Here is an 18,092-nt window from a genome sequence, read left to right as displayed (position 1 = left end):
TTTATAGGTGTCGTATCTTCGAGAATCGATTATTTAAAAGCACTCAAATTATAAAGGAAGTAATTTCAGCATCATCGGCACTTTACTCCTAACCAGGAATCTGATACACGTTCTTATGTTTAGATTTAGAAATCTTAGTTCCAAAAACTTTTCAGTGTTAATTTTTCTTATAAGAATATAAGTTATCCCTCCCTTTGACATTATGTTTAAGTAGCAATTTTAAGAATTTTACTGTTACTTCCACCATATCATAAAACTATATTTATGCATAGGTACTGATAAGATACAAATTGTATGCCGGATACGGTGGCAGCCCGTAGGAAAATATTCAGGGGAGACTGAAAATTTAAACTAATGATACCTACTAAAACAAAAACATCAAACAAGAAAACCCTTTATTATTTTTTGAACTGCTAACTAAAATTATTTGTTCATAAAAAGTCTAATGAGATATCTATCTTCTTCATTTTTTACATATTTATGTATAAGTTAAGAAAACATTTCTATTCGTGTTTCAGGTCTCGCTCGTTGGACAATATGATTCCCCACATGAACAACACTACAAACGGACTCGATGCATTCGGGATGAACACGACCGACGAGATTTATTGGGCGGACAGTAATCAGTTCGAGTTGTCTTGGTGGCATCAGCTCGCTTGGACAGTGTTGTTTGTGCCAATGATCGTAGTAGCTACCGGTGGAAATCTGATAGTCATTTGGATAGTGATGACCAACAAGCGGATGCGCAACGTCACCAACTATTTTCTGGTCAACCTTTCTATAGCGGATGCCATGGTTTCTTCTCTGAACGTTACCGTCAACTTCAGCTACATGCTTACGAGCAACTGGTCGTTTGGCACAATTTACTGCAAGATCAGTCAGTTCGTTGCGGTGGTTTCCATATGCGCGAGCGTGTTCACGCTGATGGCCATATCCATCGATAGGTATGTTTTAAGCAAAATTAATTAATTGTATTTTCTTGAAAAATACATTCATTTTAAGGGAACATCACACAGTCGTAATTTTAGAAATACCAAGTTCTTACCGTAAACCTTGCTATTCTCCTCACAATTTATTTGTTTTTGTTTTAAATATTGGAAATACCGTACGTCGTAGGTTTGTGTTGAGATCTCTAAGAGTTTCATTTTTAAGATTTGTTTAAAATTGAAATTTTTCTGTTTATAATTACTTTAACAAAACTTAGCCAATACTACTAATACTAATGTACAGTATAAAAAACGCTAATGTACGTAAGTCGAATAATATTGTTTTTAAAGGTTTTCAAAATTTTAGGACCAGAATAGATAGTATAGGAAGGTATATTTTATAGCTGATCAATAATGATGAAAAAAAGTAGTGACAAAGATGAAAATACACTCTATGATTGCCTGATAAAAAAATGAACTTGTAAAATGAGTTGATGAAAAGTTTAATGAACATATTAGTTTCTATAACTAACCTAAAAAGTACTAATATCTTAATTATTTTTGATCTTTAAAATTAGCATTTAACAAGGTAAGTGTTTTGACATTAGACAGTACCGAATGATAAATTCGAATTATAATAATAATATATTATAATATCAAATGTAATACTGTAAAAAACGAGTGTTATCTAACAAGGATGTTGCCTAATCAGCGTATACCATGGAATAATTAGCTTCTAGAACAATGTTCTGTATAGTTCAAAACCACTGTTGTGACCGCAACTAAGACGTCTCCTTCGACGTCCTTAAATTTTACCTTTAATTATTGCTATTGTCTACAGTAAGACTAGCAAGTCAAATTTTTGGTAATACTATCGAAAAAACTACAGTTTAATATTTTTAACAACTCGGTTTCCATGAGTTTTATGACACCAGTATTTCTCATTCTTCGTGTCCACATTATTTTTATGTTTCCAACTGCGGATATTTGTTATATCATACCTTTTTTAAAACATTTTCCAATCTAGTGATAACCGTTAATTCCTGGATATAGCCACTTTGATAACCACGCACATTCGACAAAAACGTTTAAACGTATCGCTGGTGCCGTGAACGAGAACTTATTCATAGAGCGCAATATACTATTAGATTACGCTTCGTAGAGTCGGTTGGTATTCAAATTTAATATCGTCGGAGACTCGTTCGGTTGGACGTATTGTTATTAGGGATGTTGTTGTCACCGAGGTACTATATCCTTCATATCCTACATATTATAGTCACGTGTGTTGAAACGATACACCCAGAAATGTTATTATGATAGCGACGGTGAATAGCTGTATGACATTAGAAGATGACATGCGATGGGCAACCAATAGCAGGAAATCATGACGGACGGTCTCGAAGCACAATATTACAGCGCCGACAGATTATTTATGAGTTCCCTAAATTATTTTGATTATAATATATTGTATAATGTAATATATTATGATGTTTCCCTTCACTGTACCGAGGTTCTCTACTATTCCAGCACTAAATTTGAACGCAGTATGATATGCGAAATGATAAAACGTTAAAGAGCGTAGTTGACCGACGATTCCAAGACTGAGACTCTATCTCTCCGTTATCCGCTCCAAGATGTTTTTTTTATTTGGCTCAGCCTCAAAATCTAAATTGGAATAAACTTAACAAACTCCAAATTTCCTGCCTTTTAGTTACCATCGGGGTTCTAAGATCTACCCCCTTTATCGTAATATGTCAATGGCTTGCTGGTAAGTTCCTAATCAAATCTCTTGTTAAGACTAACTCCTATATTTTCAGAATTTGTTTTTCTGTACACTCAACTTTGCAGTACATCCCCAAAACTCTTCTTATTCTTTCGATCAATATCTACTCTCTATCACTTTAAATGTTATATTTCTTACTCTTTAATCCTTCCATTTTTGAAACTTCTTTTGAATCTATTCTAAATGAAGTTAACGTTTATGTTGACAAATATCCCTTATATTTTCCTATTCAAGTTCTTAAATCACTGCAACTTCTAATTTAAATTCCCTTTTTAATAATTACATTGATGATAACTTCAGCAATTATACTGTCGTTTATTATGATGGTTCTATTTCGCCTCTTTCCGCTGGGTTTCCATTCTCTTCTACCATTAATCTTCCATCGTCGTCTCTTCCTTTACTGCTGAGTGTTATGCCATCCTTGAATCTCTCACTTTAATTGCCTCTCTTCCTCATTTTAAAATTTTGATTGTCACTGACTCTATGTCCTGTATATTTTTGTTAAATTAAAATCTTTCAAAATTGCATATTTCTTCTTAAATTATCAAAATTAAAAAAAGTATCTTCTCCTTAATTTTTTCTAAATTTGACATACACTTAATTTAGACATCGGGTCACTGTGGAATACAAGACAATGAATTTACTAATAAATTAGCCAAATCCACTCTAGCTGCTCTAACTTTTCCATCTTTTTCTAAATTCCATTGGTCTGACTTCTCTCCATTTTCATCACGAAGGCAAATAAAAAATCTCTGGTCATATTTCTGGTTCAACTTACCTGCCAATTTCGCTAATAAATATAAACTAGTTGTTCCCAACATCCCCCGCGATCCATGCTTCAAAAATCTTAATTTGCCCCGTAACTCAATTGTACAATCTGCCGTTTACGATCTGGCCATTCCTTGTTATCTTCCACGCCTTTAAATTATCCTTAAATGACTCTCCATTTTGTACCATTCATACTGAAGAAGCTATCTGTAATCTCTCTTATATTATATTCAATTCCCTCTCCCTTGAACGCTATTCTCTCTCTACTCAGCTTTTTAAATACTCATAATACCCTGACTCTATTATTTATCTTATCGCCTTGTTATAAATTATGTTATCGCTTTTATTATTTAGGCTGGTTTTGTAATATAATTACTTACAATAAGTATGCAAATAGTTTAATTATTCTTCACATCTAATTTATGTAATTGTTGAGATAAATTGTTTGTACAAACTTTAAAAAAAAATGTCTCAGTTCCACATTAAAATTAAAAGATGATTCACAGGAATGATAAATGGAGTTAAGTTATAATAATATGTAGCAAACTAGTGGTTAGAGGGAACCGTTCAGGTTGTCGAATGTTTTGTGTTAATATAACAAATGAATACCAAAAAACTTGTGTTCAGGTGATTCTCCCTTAGGCTGCTTGTACCACCACTGATTTATATGCACATTTTGGAACTAAAGTTATACATTATAGTACGAATATTATAGAACCTTTTATTTCAACGAGTCGTCAATGATTAATTTTAATCATGACTCAAATATAGTACCTAATCGACAGTTGAGAATTGATAAAAATTGTGTTGCTTATGTCATGTTTACGTTTTAGATAAATTTTCGAATACATATGAAAACGTGCTCGTTACTATCACTTTTGGGTCGGCAGTGTAAATATATAGAACAACTTCGCTCCCTGGAGTAACATATTTTTTATCTCATTGAAAAGAAAAGTTTACTTTAAACGGCGATTTAAGAGCATAAGCATTGGATTCTTCGGAATCGACAGACGGTCCATAAATTCTAAAACCATATTTCATAAGTACGTGAAAACAGTATCATAATATATAATGCAGCGTCGTATAAATTCATATATCGCATATAGAAATAATAATTCAGTAGTCAAAATACCATAAGATTGTATTTGCTGTGTTGACTTACCCGTCACGCACACCTTATATTATTACTGTCATTCGTTTTTTAGGTTTCTGTCTGTTAAATCAGAATTTAAGTTTTTGTCTTAACATAAACTTGAGGCGCATATTCTATTGGTATAGGTACATTTGATGTTTAATTCGTTATTTGCTGACAAGTTACTTTTTCCTTAGTAAGTCATGTGATAAGTTAAAGAAATCAAACGTCACCTCGTATACTACCTGTCGTGTTACCGCAGTACATGTTTCAATGTCAATGCTTCAGAATGTAACTTAATTCAGTGTTGTAAAGCACATTTGAGTACATGCGTAAAATACATTTTATTCTGTTATCGTAATAAAATAAAATATTTGTTCATTTATGGAAACATATTATATTAACTATCTCACTATCACTTCTGTTTATTTGTGCCAAAAACTATTCAAATTTCAAAACTATCTAAGTATTCTTATTTAGCTTTTGTGTTCGGTACTACTTGAAAAGTATATAAAAATATTCTTCAAAGTAATTATTAAAGAGTATTGAATTACATTTTACAATGCTTATACATAGTTGTGATGCAGTCTAAAGTTAGTTGGATTAGGTTTAATGCGTAAGTACAATATTCAATATACTATTCAGATGGTCTTAATGTGCAGGCGCGTGGCGGAGTGAGATAAGGCGGCAGTGTATCAACGCACGGTCGCCGGTTCGAATCTCGGCCACTGGCGAACCGTTCCTCCGGGCGGGAAACTGTCTGTGGGAAAAACGGCCACCTGCACATCTCTCTGGGGCCAACTTGTTTGGTAGCGTTAGGTCGGCAGCCGGCTCTAAGCCCAAAAATGCCAAATCTAAACCGTCTAAGCCCCGATTGGCGGGAATAACGGACGTTAAACGTAGAGAGAGAGAGAGAGAGAGAGAGATTCAGATGATCTTAATCAAACATACAACAATAATAAAATAAGTATAGTTATAGATTTTAATGACATAAAACTATACGTCATGCCGTTAAACATTCTTAACAATGCTGTATCTGCTGTAAGAAAATAGCTTATTCGATATCAGTCATAACTAACTATAGTTAATCTACTATAGTTTAAAAAAATACGGTTGATCAAACTGTATTTTACTTTTTAACTACTGTTTTAAAAATACTCTAAGACAATAAAATTTACTATTACCTGCAATTTGATTACAAATTAATCCTAATGACTAATGAGTAATAAATATTATTAGAGTTATAATTTTTTCGTTAACTATTCTAATTTACCTGTACTTAAATATTACTGATAATGTACATTGTACATTAGGGTGGTCCTTAAATCTGACATGGCGTTGGATGGCCGTCATTCGGCTTCAAATATTGAAAACATATTTTTCTAACTTTCAGATTAGTATTTCATTCCCTTGGTCTCTTTAGCACATCAAATGTATACACTCGGCGCGGGTCACCGGGCGCCGGTTCCGCGTCGCCTCCAAGCGCCGCGCTCTACAGGACTGAGTGACAGTATACATTTGATGTGCTACCATGGAGATCTAGGAAATGAAATAAAAATCAACGTCCATGTCTAATTTAAGGACCGCCTTATTGTACATACATGTACAATTAATTCTACGGAGTAGTGGGAACTCCATGATGAAGAATATATTTGTTTGTAATATTTTTCCTTAAAATATGGGTAAGGTCCTAACCCTTACTAGGCTAGGTTGTTAAAATACATACAAAACACGTTTTCTTCGTACCTGAAGTTATATATTTTTATGACTGAACATTGCATTTGAAATGATGTCAAGCGTTAAATTTTGCTATTTCCTTATTTCAATCTCCGCACAACCACTCTCATAAAAAAAAGCAGTGAAACGTGCTTTGATGATTCATGTGCTTTATAGTCTATACTGATCAGCTATCTCAGTGATTTGTCAACATTTTCTTTTATACATATTTTTTTAGCCGGCTCGAGTAAATAAGCAAGCATAAAATATATACAATTTCAATTCGTCTAGTGTGTTGAATACACAGTGTATTTTTATGGAAAGAACTATAGCATGAGTCAAGATTATTTTTCTTTTAAAGAAAACCTATTCTCGTTATTGGTTGTTCGTTTTTTCTTTTAGTAAAAATTGTCGAACTGTTAACTTTTCTGGAAAAATTAGATTTATGTCGCAGTTAGAATAAGTCATAGTAACTTTTCATTGTCGGCTTCATATTCTTTGCCAATAAAATTATCCAATAATTTTTAAATTAAGTAGATTGAGTATAGTATTTAATTAGAATCATTAAAAGTTATTGCTTAAAAAAAAAAATTAATTAATTAATAAAATCATACAAAAATAATAGCTATACATTTTTTTTAAATTATCACCATATTATTAAAACGATATAACACGTGCACGTAGTGATTATTTAAGTTATGACATGAAAATTAATTAATGCAATATTAATAAATCCTCACAATAGCATATAGATTGTTAGTTTATTCATTTTTAAATAGCTGCTAATTACTATAGTGAGATAATTGGTTTTCATATTTTATGATTCAACCAACTACGAGGTTTTGTTACATATCAAGTAAATTGTATTTTAATTGTAAAATATAACATATATATATATATATATATATATATATGATAGAAAAAGCAATAAGTATAATACTACACTGCGATCAACTTACATGTTGTTAAAAATCAAATGTACCATTTTTAATAAACATCGTGTGTAAAAAGTTGAAAATTGACAGTAATAACAAATTAAAAAATTGCACAAAAATTTATAGGGAAAAACTATTAAAACGGCTTATATGTTTAGAATCATAAAAAAATCATTAACACACTCATTTTTTGGGTATGTATCGTTCATAGGAAATTTTGACGTTTCGTATCCATACGGGTTTGATATAGGCAATAGCGCGTTCCACAGCTGCAGTTTGGTAAAATTCGATAGACGCTGACTTTGTAGGATAATAGCCTTTGTTTCTGTTTTTTCGGCGACCGGAATAGGTCTGTAAAAATCGGATGGCGTAGATATCACCAAACTTTATAAAGACTCTAAACAGATCAGCTTTTGTGGTTTCTTCGGGCAACCGATACACTACCAAATGGACAGTGTAAAAGGGTGTTTTAGGCTGTGCGGTAGTCCGACGTTTGCCGTTGTTGGAACAAGCTACGCGATTGTCCACGTCGTTTTTCTGACGAAAATGGTAGATCTTATTTTGTTGATAGCTTAAGTACTCTTGATTTGGCCTGGCTCCGTGCGACCTTTTAAAATACTTGGGACGATCCGATTTTATGACATCAACAGGACGTGCCGGTACAAATTCGTGTACTTGAAATTTATAAAAAAATATATTATCATCGAGAATTTCGTACAATTACAACTAGAAAGGGAGGCCTTAAAATCGACATTAATACATTCAACTTTAGTATTTTTAAGAAAAGTCCTTATAATATTTAAGTATTGACTGAAGGGAAAGAGAATCTGTGTAAAAAAAATAATAGTACTGCGTTGCGAAAAAGATGCCTAGGCGTTCATCCATTAAACTACAAAAATAATTATTCAAACCTGGTTATGGATAAGTTAGGTTATAGTTTTATATTTTATATATGTCAGGGAAACACGACGTGTGCGAGAGTGCGCATTTTTAGAGTATCGATAGCATCCAACTAACAAATCACAGCGATTACAGGTAATATGACCATTATATTTTAACACCGAAAAGAGTAACAACAAAAAGGACTAACCGCCCAACCATTTAAACAAACCTATCACATGTCCATCACTTAATAAAACACATTTACATAATTTTCAAAACCAAAACTTCCGCAACAACCAAATTGTAAAAAACAAACTCAAATTACACATCTCCCCGATAAATAAACGTAACTTCTACCCCTAACAATTATATACACCCAAGAACCAAGATAATTAACCAATTGACGATACAGAAAAAGAAACAATACTGTAAAACCTGAAAAAAACAAAAATACGTTCGAGATCAAACTCTTCCACGAGAGTGGAAGGAAATACAGCAGGGCTATTATGACCAGCAAAAGCAATTTTCTCAAAGTAATAATGACAACACTACAATCACCTTTGTACAAGTTTCATATATCGTAGAAAAACTTCACAAACAAAAAAATAAATATTTATACACTCTAAGAAGTAGCAAACACAGACATTCCAACCTTATTGACACTGGTAGAAAATGTTAACACAAAAATCAACAACAGGGTCTAGAAATCAAAACTAACAAAATTGACCAACCTTCTTTTACAATCAATGCCCCAAGTTCCAAAGGACAATAAAAACTAAAAAAAAATGTTCAGTATAATACAATGGAACCTCAACAGTTTCTTCAAACAATTAGATGAATTCAAAATAATACAAAATAACAGAGAAACTATGAGAAACTAATTAAAAAAAAACTAAACAGCCCCTCGAAAAAGCTGTATTAGTTTTAGCAAAAATTTTATAACAGCAACCTGAGCTAGCGGAGAAGCACCAACTTGGGTAAAATCAAATATATCTACCAAAGAAATACAAATAAATAGCTATCTCGAAATTGAATTGAAGCAGTATAAATTACTGGTGTTAAAAAAAATCTGGATTTTGTTAAACTACGTAAAATTTGGTTTTTGAATTTCGAAGTTTAATGAAAAAAAAAAACAGATTTTACCAAGAATCCGGTTTTAAATTTTAATTACAAATCTGGATTTTACGAAGAATCCGGATTTCAATGTTTGAATTTCAGAAACTGTAATAAACTTTATAAAGATAATGTGTAATTACTAATTTAGCATTGCTGACAAGATGACCACATTGTTTAAATTAGCTGACTTTTAATGCTATATGAAAAGATATTATCGGACCCTTCTAACTAAATACTCTACTTTTTATGTTTCTAACAAATTTGGTTGACGTTTCATATAAGCATTTTGTATTACAAGTTCGCTATTTGTGAAATATTAAAAATAATTTAACTATTTTATAATTTTAGTTGTATTTTTGTAGTTTTAATACATTGTAAGTAAAACCTTAATATTAATAAGAAAATATTATTGAATCTAAGTAATACTGTCGACAGTCAATGGTAAAAAAAAAAAAAAAAAAAAAAACAACAGCAGAGTGATCTACTTATCGTGAACCACTCAATATCTCATAGGGTTTAATAAGAAATTACATTTTTTTTTCATATTGTTTTTATACAATTTCATCTCAATTTTTCAAAGTTTTATTTGTTTTTGCCCCCTCTTAACTTAGTTTTTTTGATAGCAACTTTTGAAACTTAAATGCTAACGTATATATTTTATTATTTTTTTTAAATTGAGAATAATGTACTAAAAACTTTGACTGGTCAATAAACAATTTCGAATATCTATTTCAAAGTTATAAGAGTTTTAAAGTTAGGATGGGAGGGGAAGTGCGGTTGGAAAATGCGCGCAGTTAAAAATAAAAATACACTCCACCTTTCCTCTTGCCCTAAACATGAAACTTAATAACTTCAAAAATAGTTATTCGAAACTGGTTAACGACCAGTCAAAATCTTAAGTACATTATTCTCAATTTAAAAAGTTAATAAAATATATACGTTACCATTTAAGTTTCAAAAGTTGCTATCAAATAAACTAAGTTGGGAGGGGGGTTAAAACAAAAATAATTGTGAAATTGAGATCACATTGTATAACAATTTTTAATTTCCTATTAAACCCTATGAGATATTGAGTGGTTCACGATAAATGGATCACCCTGTATACTAAATTTATTATTGGCAAAAAATTAAAATCTAGTCTACGGATTTACAACTCCAAAATCTGGATTTATAACAAATATCCGAAATCTGAATTTTGAAGTTTAAAACTCCGGGCTCGGAAAATGCGGATTTTTCTAAAATTCGCTCATTGAAAGGACTCAAAAGACAATACGAAAGAATTATAAAAGAAAACTAAAATCAATTTTATAAATTTTTGTTTATTCTATAATACTATATTGACTTTTTAGTATTTTTAGTATTTTCTAGAGTTCTGTTTACTTTGAAACTTAACTGATAAAGCATATATTTTATCAAGTTTTTAAATTAAGAATAATTTGCTGAAATTTTTGACTGGTCGATAACCAAATTTGAATAAATAGTTTATCATAAACTAAAGTATCTAAAAAAATTTAAATAGCTCTAAAAAAATTATTTAAAATAAGTTAGTTTTGTAAAATTTTTCTGCAAATTATTCTTAATTTTAAAATAAATTAAAAATATGTTACCATTTAAGTTCCAAAAGTTGATGAAGCTCTAAAAAAATATGAATGTGAATATTATTTAATATTGCATTACAACATAAACAAATATGTGTTAAAAAAAGAATAAGTACTAAGTTGTAATTATTTTAAGAGTAAACTAATGAAGGTCGTAAAAAGAATCATTGGTATATTACAAGTAAGTTGGTCAATGAGTTATTATGATACATTTATAAATAAATAAACGATTAAGTTATTTATTTACAAATTACTAGTCTTATTGTGTATACATTTTTTATCGTATGAGATCCGCGGCGAACGCAAATGTAATTATAATATTGCGATATTTTCTTGGAACAATAGAGAATTTTAAAGAAATGTATTTCACGTGGATGATGATCAGATATATCCGTGTCTATGTTGACCGACGCGACGTTCGGAATAAATAAATTTCAGTTTTCTTATTTAAAAAAAAATAATAAAACATGTCTAGGTAAATTTAGATTTTTTGCATATTTTGGGAGTAAAAAGTAAAAAGTGTTCCTTACGAATAACGTTAAAAATAATACAGGGGCATAGTGTGGACGCAGTGGACACCTCAGCTGCCACGCGGCATCTGAGGTTAAGCTGTATCCGTTGCTGCTTGATCCAGGATGGGTGACCACCCAGGAAAAATTTTCTTTATTAAAAAAAAATAGAAATAAATCTCGGCCCACTCCCGTTATTAGACGAAAAGATTTGATTTAAGTCTTTGATTTTATGATAAAAATTTCAAAATTTTAAAACGGGCAAAATCGATTTTTTAAAAAAAAATAACTTAGAAAACCTCTATTTTTGAGGCAAAAATTTCAAAAAAATAAAGGTCTTTTATAAAACCAAAAGAAGTTTAAAAACAAAATTTCAAAAAAATTTGAGGTCAGGCCGATGACCGCGTGGTTCGACTCAGAATGCCCCATATATTCATTTTGCAATGAATACACGGAAAAGTAGGTATTTGCAAAAATATGACATTTTTACACTTGTTGGTGACTTAATTCTGAAATATTTATGTAGAAATAATGCTAACTAATAATAACTTATAACGACATGTATACATGCACATTTGTATTAGCTTTAAAATCGTCAACATTATAACAATAACAGCCTTATTAAAGAAAAATATTAGTTTTCACTTTAAACTAATACATTTTTGTTGTTGTTGTTTTTCAACGTATTTGTTTAGCAAACACGTGCTACAAGGTTCTTAAATTCACTTTTGTTTACTACGCACAGGACTTAGTAGCAGGTTATTGTTTGACTTCAATTTATATTATATCAAATACGTATCTTGGTTTAAACAAACATACTTAAAGTAATGAAATACAGACTAAAGAAATAATTATGGTTTTATTCTATACCTACCTTAATATCATTTGCTTTAAATAGTTTTCATTTAAGTACAACAAACTGAAAATGCTTTGTAATCGAATACACAAAATCGCATTGCATGATAATTTTCATTGTCAAGGAATTTTATCTAAAAATAAATACAACACGTTATGGTTTTGTTCAAGGATTATCAATTGGATGTTAATTTAAAACAAAAAACATTTATAAGAAGATTTAAATATGATATGAAAATATAATTGTTATTAAATGTGGTATAATAATTTATGCCTTGCGTAATGATGATTTATATTGTAATTCGTTAATATATGCTTTGGACAAATTATAAATTTAAACATAAAATCATAATACTATGAATCAAATTTGGGTTTAAAGTCGTGACTTTCAGTGATGGCTGCCAGTTATATTCAAAGGATTAGATAACTATATGGAAAGCTTATGTATTGGACATTGCACTATTATAATAATATATCATTTCACGCATTATTGGATTACGATGTGTGATTGTTATTTATTAGTAGCAAAATGTTTTTTAAAATACTAAATCTCCTCGTTTTGTTCGCACATAATATCAATATCAAATAATATCATTATGCTATATCAAAATCATGCATGTCCGAGTTAAACACGGCGGTTCCGTTTCTTTAGATTTGCGTTTTGAATTTTTAGAAAAATGTCCTAAAATTTAAAGCTCATCGTTGGGTAAACTATTATACTATTGAAATTTTAGTAATTTTTGAGTGTACAAAATTTTAGAGTTTTGACAAAAAAATAACAGTCCACACCAAATTTAATTACTTGATCGACTTAAAATTTTAAAAATGTATACGAAATCTTGTACTCGCGTAACGGAAAATAATAGTCCATTTTACGGCGGCTCAATGACTCCTGTATATTTCCTTAGGCAAGGTCCTTAAGGACACAAACGCTTTGATATATTTCTATCGCCCTTGCCAAAACGAAACTAAGTTGTTGGCGTTGTATCGTTACTGGTGGCTACAAAATATAAATGTTGTATTCTATCCTTGTTAGCTATACTCTATTCAGAATAAAGAGTATAATATTATTTAATTAGTAAATTGGCGCAACTAGAGGAAGAAGGGGGCTAAGAAACTTGTGATCATTTAACAACTCTTAAGGTTTTCTCAGAATTTCAGTAAAATTTAAAAACGTTATTTGGGGCTGTGTCTGATGGGTGGCTGAAATTTGTTGAAAGCCTGAAGGTGTGCTTTCCTTGTTTCTATTTGTGCCGAAATTATATGTTAACACTTATACTTTTTGCAAGGCGTCACTTTTTCATGATTTTTTAAGGAGACAACGCTAAGATTTAATTATAGCCATTTAATAACAACTAGACCGCAGACAATTGCCCGAATCAGTGTCAGGCCACATCTGATAACGAATGCAGTAGGTATATACTTTGTATAGTGTAATTTAACAGCTATGCAATCTACTCTATTTATTTATTTATTCGTGTAATACTTATCAATGTACGTACATGTTTTGAGGAAAAAGTCCTGTGAGTTAGTCGTAGTTTGATAAAATCGATACACTTGTATACCAATGACAATGTCTTATTATATTCCAGAAAAAAAAAGGGCAAGAAAACTCATGGCGTATGTACACGTGTTGAGCCAATAAAATAAAATGTGCGTTACGTTCGTTGCAATTTGCATATCAACTAACCTTGGTTTCGGTTAGCAGTTGGAAATCGTAGAGAGTCTAAAGAAAAGTAAAATTGTATTATTATTTTTATTTTTTCGCGTCACATTTTTACTAAGTCCACGGTGTCTGATCGCCAAAAATCATATATCTATATTTATCAATCCAAAAACGGTAAATTTACTAACTCGTAGTTTTCTATCATTATTTATTAGAACGTCCGCAGCTTACGGTACAACTGGCTGTCGGTGCCAAAGTGTTTTATGGAGGTAGGTTAGCCGCATTTACACACGGATTCACGGATGATACACGGTCGACCATCTCTCCTGTAGAGTCGTTGAAGTTTCGACGTGAAACGTAGTCTAGATATCGCATGTCCTAAAAAATGTTTATTCTGCACCACGATTTAAGATAATATGGTTTGTGATAAAGTGACCAATGAAGTTGATCCTATACAAACTCGAGTAGATGTTAGCGTTCAACTATAATTTTGATTATAACCACGATTTATTATAAAACCCTTATAATATTGGATGTTATCTTGAATTACAGATGGGTCATTCCATGCCAAATCACCTGATGTGTGTGCGAGTAGATTTTCTAAACGCCTCAAACTTTTTATCCTATACAAATAGTTCCATAAAATCGAAAAAGTGAAGAAAAAATGTTTTAAATAAATGTTCGGACTTAGGCAATGCCATATTCTCTTTATTTATTGTAAAAACACATTAAGTTCACGACCATGTTACTTAATGAATAATTATGATATCGAAATGGAATTTTCACTAAACAATTGTAATTTAAGCGTTATTTTTCATATTATTATTAAACAATTTTTTTTAGCAAATTTTAAGTAGCTAAAAATTGAAAACAAATTCAAAATTTTATTAATTTCATTACATTTTTATGCTGACTCAAGGTCAAAATTTCAAACATTTTTTTTTATTCTGACACTTCACACTTCATAATTTTTTTTTTTTTTATGATGTATAGGTAATTTTAATGTTTGCCATTTTACTAAAAGTGCATTATTTAAGAACCTATATCTTCTTAGGGCTTGGACTGAAAATTCTGAAATTTGTTCAGCAATTATTTATATGTATATAGAACATCTGGTAAAAGTTTGGCAATGGAGACTTATTTTTACAAGAAGTTGTAAGAACTTGAATAAGAAGATGTTATGCGTAGTTTGAAAAATTCAAGTTGTAAAATACAAATTTTTTGTATTAACTTCGTTGCTGTGAAATGAGAGTGTTGTCGTGGGCGTTAGGCGACCATATTATCTTACTCAGCCGTCGACATACCGAAGTAGCAGAAACCGCTGTCAAAACAGTCAGTCCAAATAGAAGCCACTGGCAAATACTAAACCGCAATATGTGATCGTGTGTGATTTATTTTCCGATTAAATTAATGAACGCACACAAACAGGTGTAGAACACGAGCTATTAGGATTGATAGTAATGCTTTATGATGGTATAATGCACGCTGGGGCCACCGAGTGAGCGAGAGCGAGAGTGGCGGCAATTGATTAAAAACGATAAATCAACTTAAATGATAATATGTTTATTAACGATAATTTATGGCGGTCGTCTGATGCATAGGGTTGTAGCTGCAGTACATTTTCAGTTTGCTAGACGCTAATGAAAACCTCGACAAGGTAGTTGGGAAAAGTTCTTTTTGAAATAACGGTACCGTAAAGTCGTACTGTCGGAAATAAGTCCAAAAAGAGCGTTGGGAATTTGTAACTGCCGTCCGAGGACCGAACAATCGACTAAATTTACTGTGATCTTAACTTTGGCCCTTGAGGAATACATTGTTATATGCGACGAAGAAGTTGTACAGGACACATGAAGTTTGTACCTAAATTATATCAAGAAATCATATAAAAGGCACGTTAAAACCATCAAACAAATTTTTAAAAAGACATCTAGAATTTGTTTTTTATCTAGATAACCTAAAACGTTATATCTATATAACTAACACCTACTTCGGAAGCTATTAAAATTACACGAACATTGTCCACTGTTCGTGGAAATGGTGTGATCTTAATACGCTAATTTAAGTTGAAATTTCTATCAATTACCAAATAGTTGAAATTGAAATTGCACGTTTAAAAGCATAAAGTTATAAGGACACTGAACTTCACTGGTGACACGTAAATGGTCTCCTTTCTGTATTTTTTACCATATAGAAAAAAATAAGTTGATGAAAAACCGTCGACAATGTAATTTTTTATTTATTTTAATGTTATGTTTTTTAGCCCTTCATCACTATTTTTGTTTGTTTGTATTCTACTGGAGAAATAGGTACAATGCGACGGGCGTGCATTGACATAAATAAATCCAAGCAGCGTGTAAGTACTGTCGGTTGCTCTTGCTTAGCGAAAGCAACTCTCAACAGCAGTGGCGTAGACAAGAATTTTTTATGGGGGGGTTCTTGGTTGAAAACCATGAACCCCCCCCGTGTCTACGTCACTGCTCAACAGTCTTTATTATTATCTTACTCCGAAGCCCGTATCTAAGTATTACGTACAACTGCCCAAAATTCTATTTCATTTGATGGCACAGAAATGAGCCAGTCATTATCAATCTAATCACGTTCCAATGTCGGCTGAACGATATCGGGTTATATTCTGGGAGGTGATTTATTATTACTTGAAACGAGGAACTATTCGCACCTCACATTTATAACTTTTCTTGGAGTAACCATTTTGGAGTTTTGAAACATAAACAGTAGAATAACAAAAATCATTTTTATTCTTAAAAGTACAAGTATTTTGTTGTTTTATAGTAAACATACGTGTTGCAAAATCAGTTAAAAGACATAAAACATAGAAGTAAAAAAAAAGAGAAGCTATGAAGGCATATTTAGTTTCAAAACTAAATTAATATTTGAATTAAAATTTATAATTAAATTAACTGTTTCGTCTCTCTACCTATTTTATAGACCAAAAACAGTTAGAATGAGATACTTTACAAGAGTAATAGTTTAATAACTTCATTATTACCTTATCTCAAAAAATCAAAATAAACCTTTAAAAGTCAAAATACATATCTTTTTGTTGTTTTTTAATTTGACACACTGTAAATTTCTGAAAATAATAAAAAATAATTTAAAAAATGTTTAGAGTATTCCATAGGTATATTTTCGACATACCATTTTAAAACCAAGGCAATATTATTAATTGCTTCCACTAGAACAAGAGGAAACATTGATTGTGTTTTGTTGAGATTTGTTATACTATTTATAGATTCATGACCTGAAGGTAACATTAGATAAATTTAATGTGATTATTTTACCATCTACATTCAATATATTTCCATTGAAACATTAGATATATCTTGGATGGATTTTTATCAAGTGTATCTTAACACGACTGTACTTAACCTATGCAGCAACTTCACTATCATAGCAATTTCTTTTTTAACTCAATACTGTACATTTTTTAGAATAACATTATTTTGTCAAACTACGATTAAGTATAAGAAAAAACTAATATAAAACGTAAAAGGTCTTACATTATGTTATACATCAACGCGAAACCTTTTCGTATATATCTTAATTTATTTTAGTTAAAACAACTATATATTTAGTTTGACCAACTAAATGTTTAGTTGGGCTACCTATTTTATATTTATTTATTGATTTCAACTAGAAATGTATTGTGTCCTTATATTAACCATAATTTTAGTTAAACCAACTATGTCCTTTTTCTGTGTGGTGTTTAGTAACTTATCAAAAACAATTATGAATTATTTTTGGTTACAATTTAGTTAACTATTTGATTTCCATTATTATCATTTATATATCGTTTTTTAAACAATAATTGTACTATAATTTTTAATTCGATCGTTTTCCATAATATACAAATTATATAAACTAGTACATCCGGCGTGGTTAAAGTTAAGAGTGTCAACTTTCAAGTTAATAGACTTAAGATTTGAAGATGCATTAATTCGATTTCGAAATTTAATTTAAAAAAAAAACACCAACATTAAATAGGCTTTTTAAAAAAAATGTCAGAGCCTGTGGTTTTAGATGTTTTAATGATAATTATACAGGTAATAAAAGTTTACCTTTTGCTCTCTGATATTGGGTATAATTAGTAGGTTAGTGGTGGAAAACTGACAGGGTTGCCCTTGTGAGTTGTAACCTGATATTATAATAGAATAAAAGGAAAGTCAACCACTGGATAAAAATGTAATC

The 18,092-nt window shown here is 30.8% G+C and overlaps 1 protein-coding gene across 3 annotated transcripts in view; it reads left to right on the top strand.

Annotated features, from left to right (window-relative positions):
* LOC126838729 (tachykinin-like peptides receptor 99D) overlaps positions 1–18,092 on the top strand; it is a 144,637-nt gene that overhangs the window by 32,604 nt on the left and 93,941 nt on the right. For all 3 annotated transcript variants that reach the window (XM_050573387.1, XM_050573389.1, XM_050573388.1), the window contains one exon: positions 519–944. In XM_050573387.1, the coding sequence (XP_050429344.1) occupies positions 538–944 (407 nt within the window). In that variant the 5' untranslated portion in view covers positions 519–537. The remainder of the gene's footprint in view (positions 1–518; positions 945–18,092) is intronic.

This window comes from Adelges cooleyi, unplaced genomic scaffold, assembly GCF_023614345.1.
Source record: "Adelges cooleyi isolate 19-005CV unplaced genomic scaffold, UGA_ACOO_1.1 ACOO_flye_CR_arks_rails_tigmint_CR_PRNA_30, whole genome shotgun sequence".
Classification (NCBI taxonomy): Eukaryota; Metazoa; Arthropoda; class Insecta; order Hemiptera; family Adelgidae; genus Adelges; species Adelges cooleyi.
Note: the sequence above shows the minus strand (reverse complement) of the source record. Positions and strands in the feature narration are given on the sequence as shown.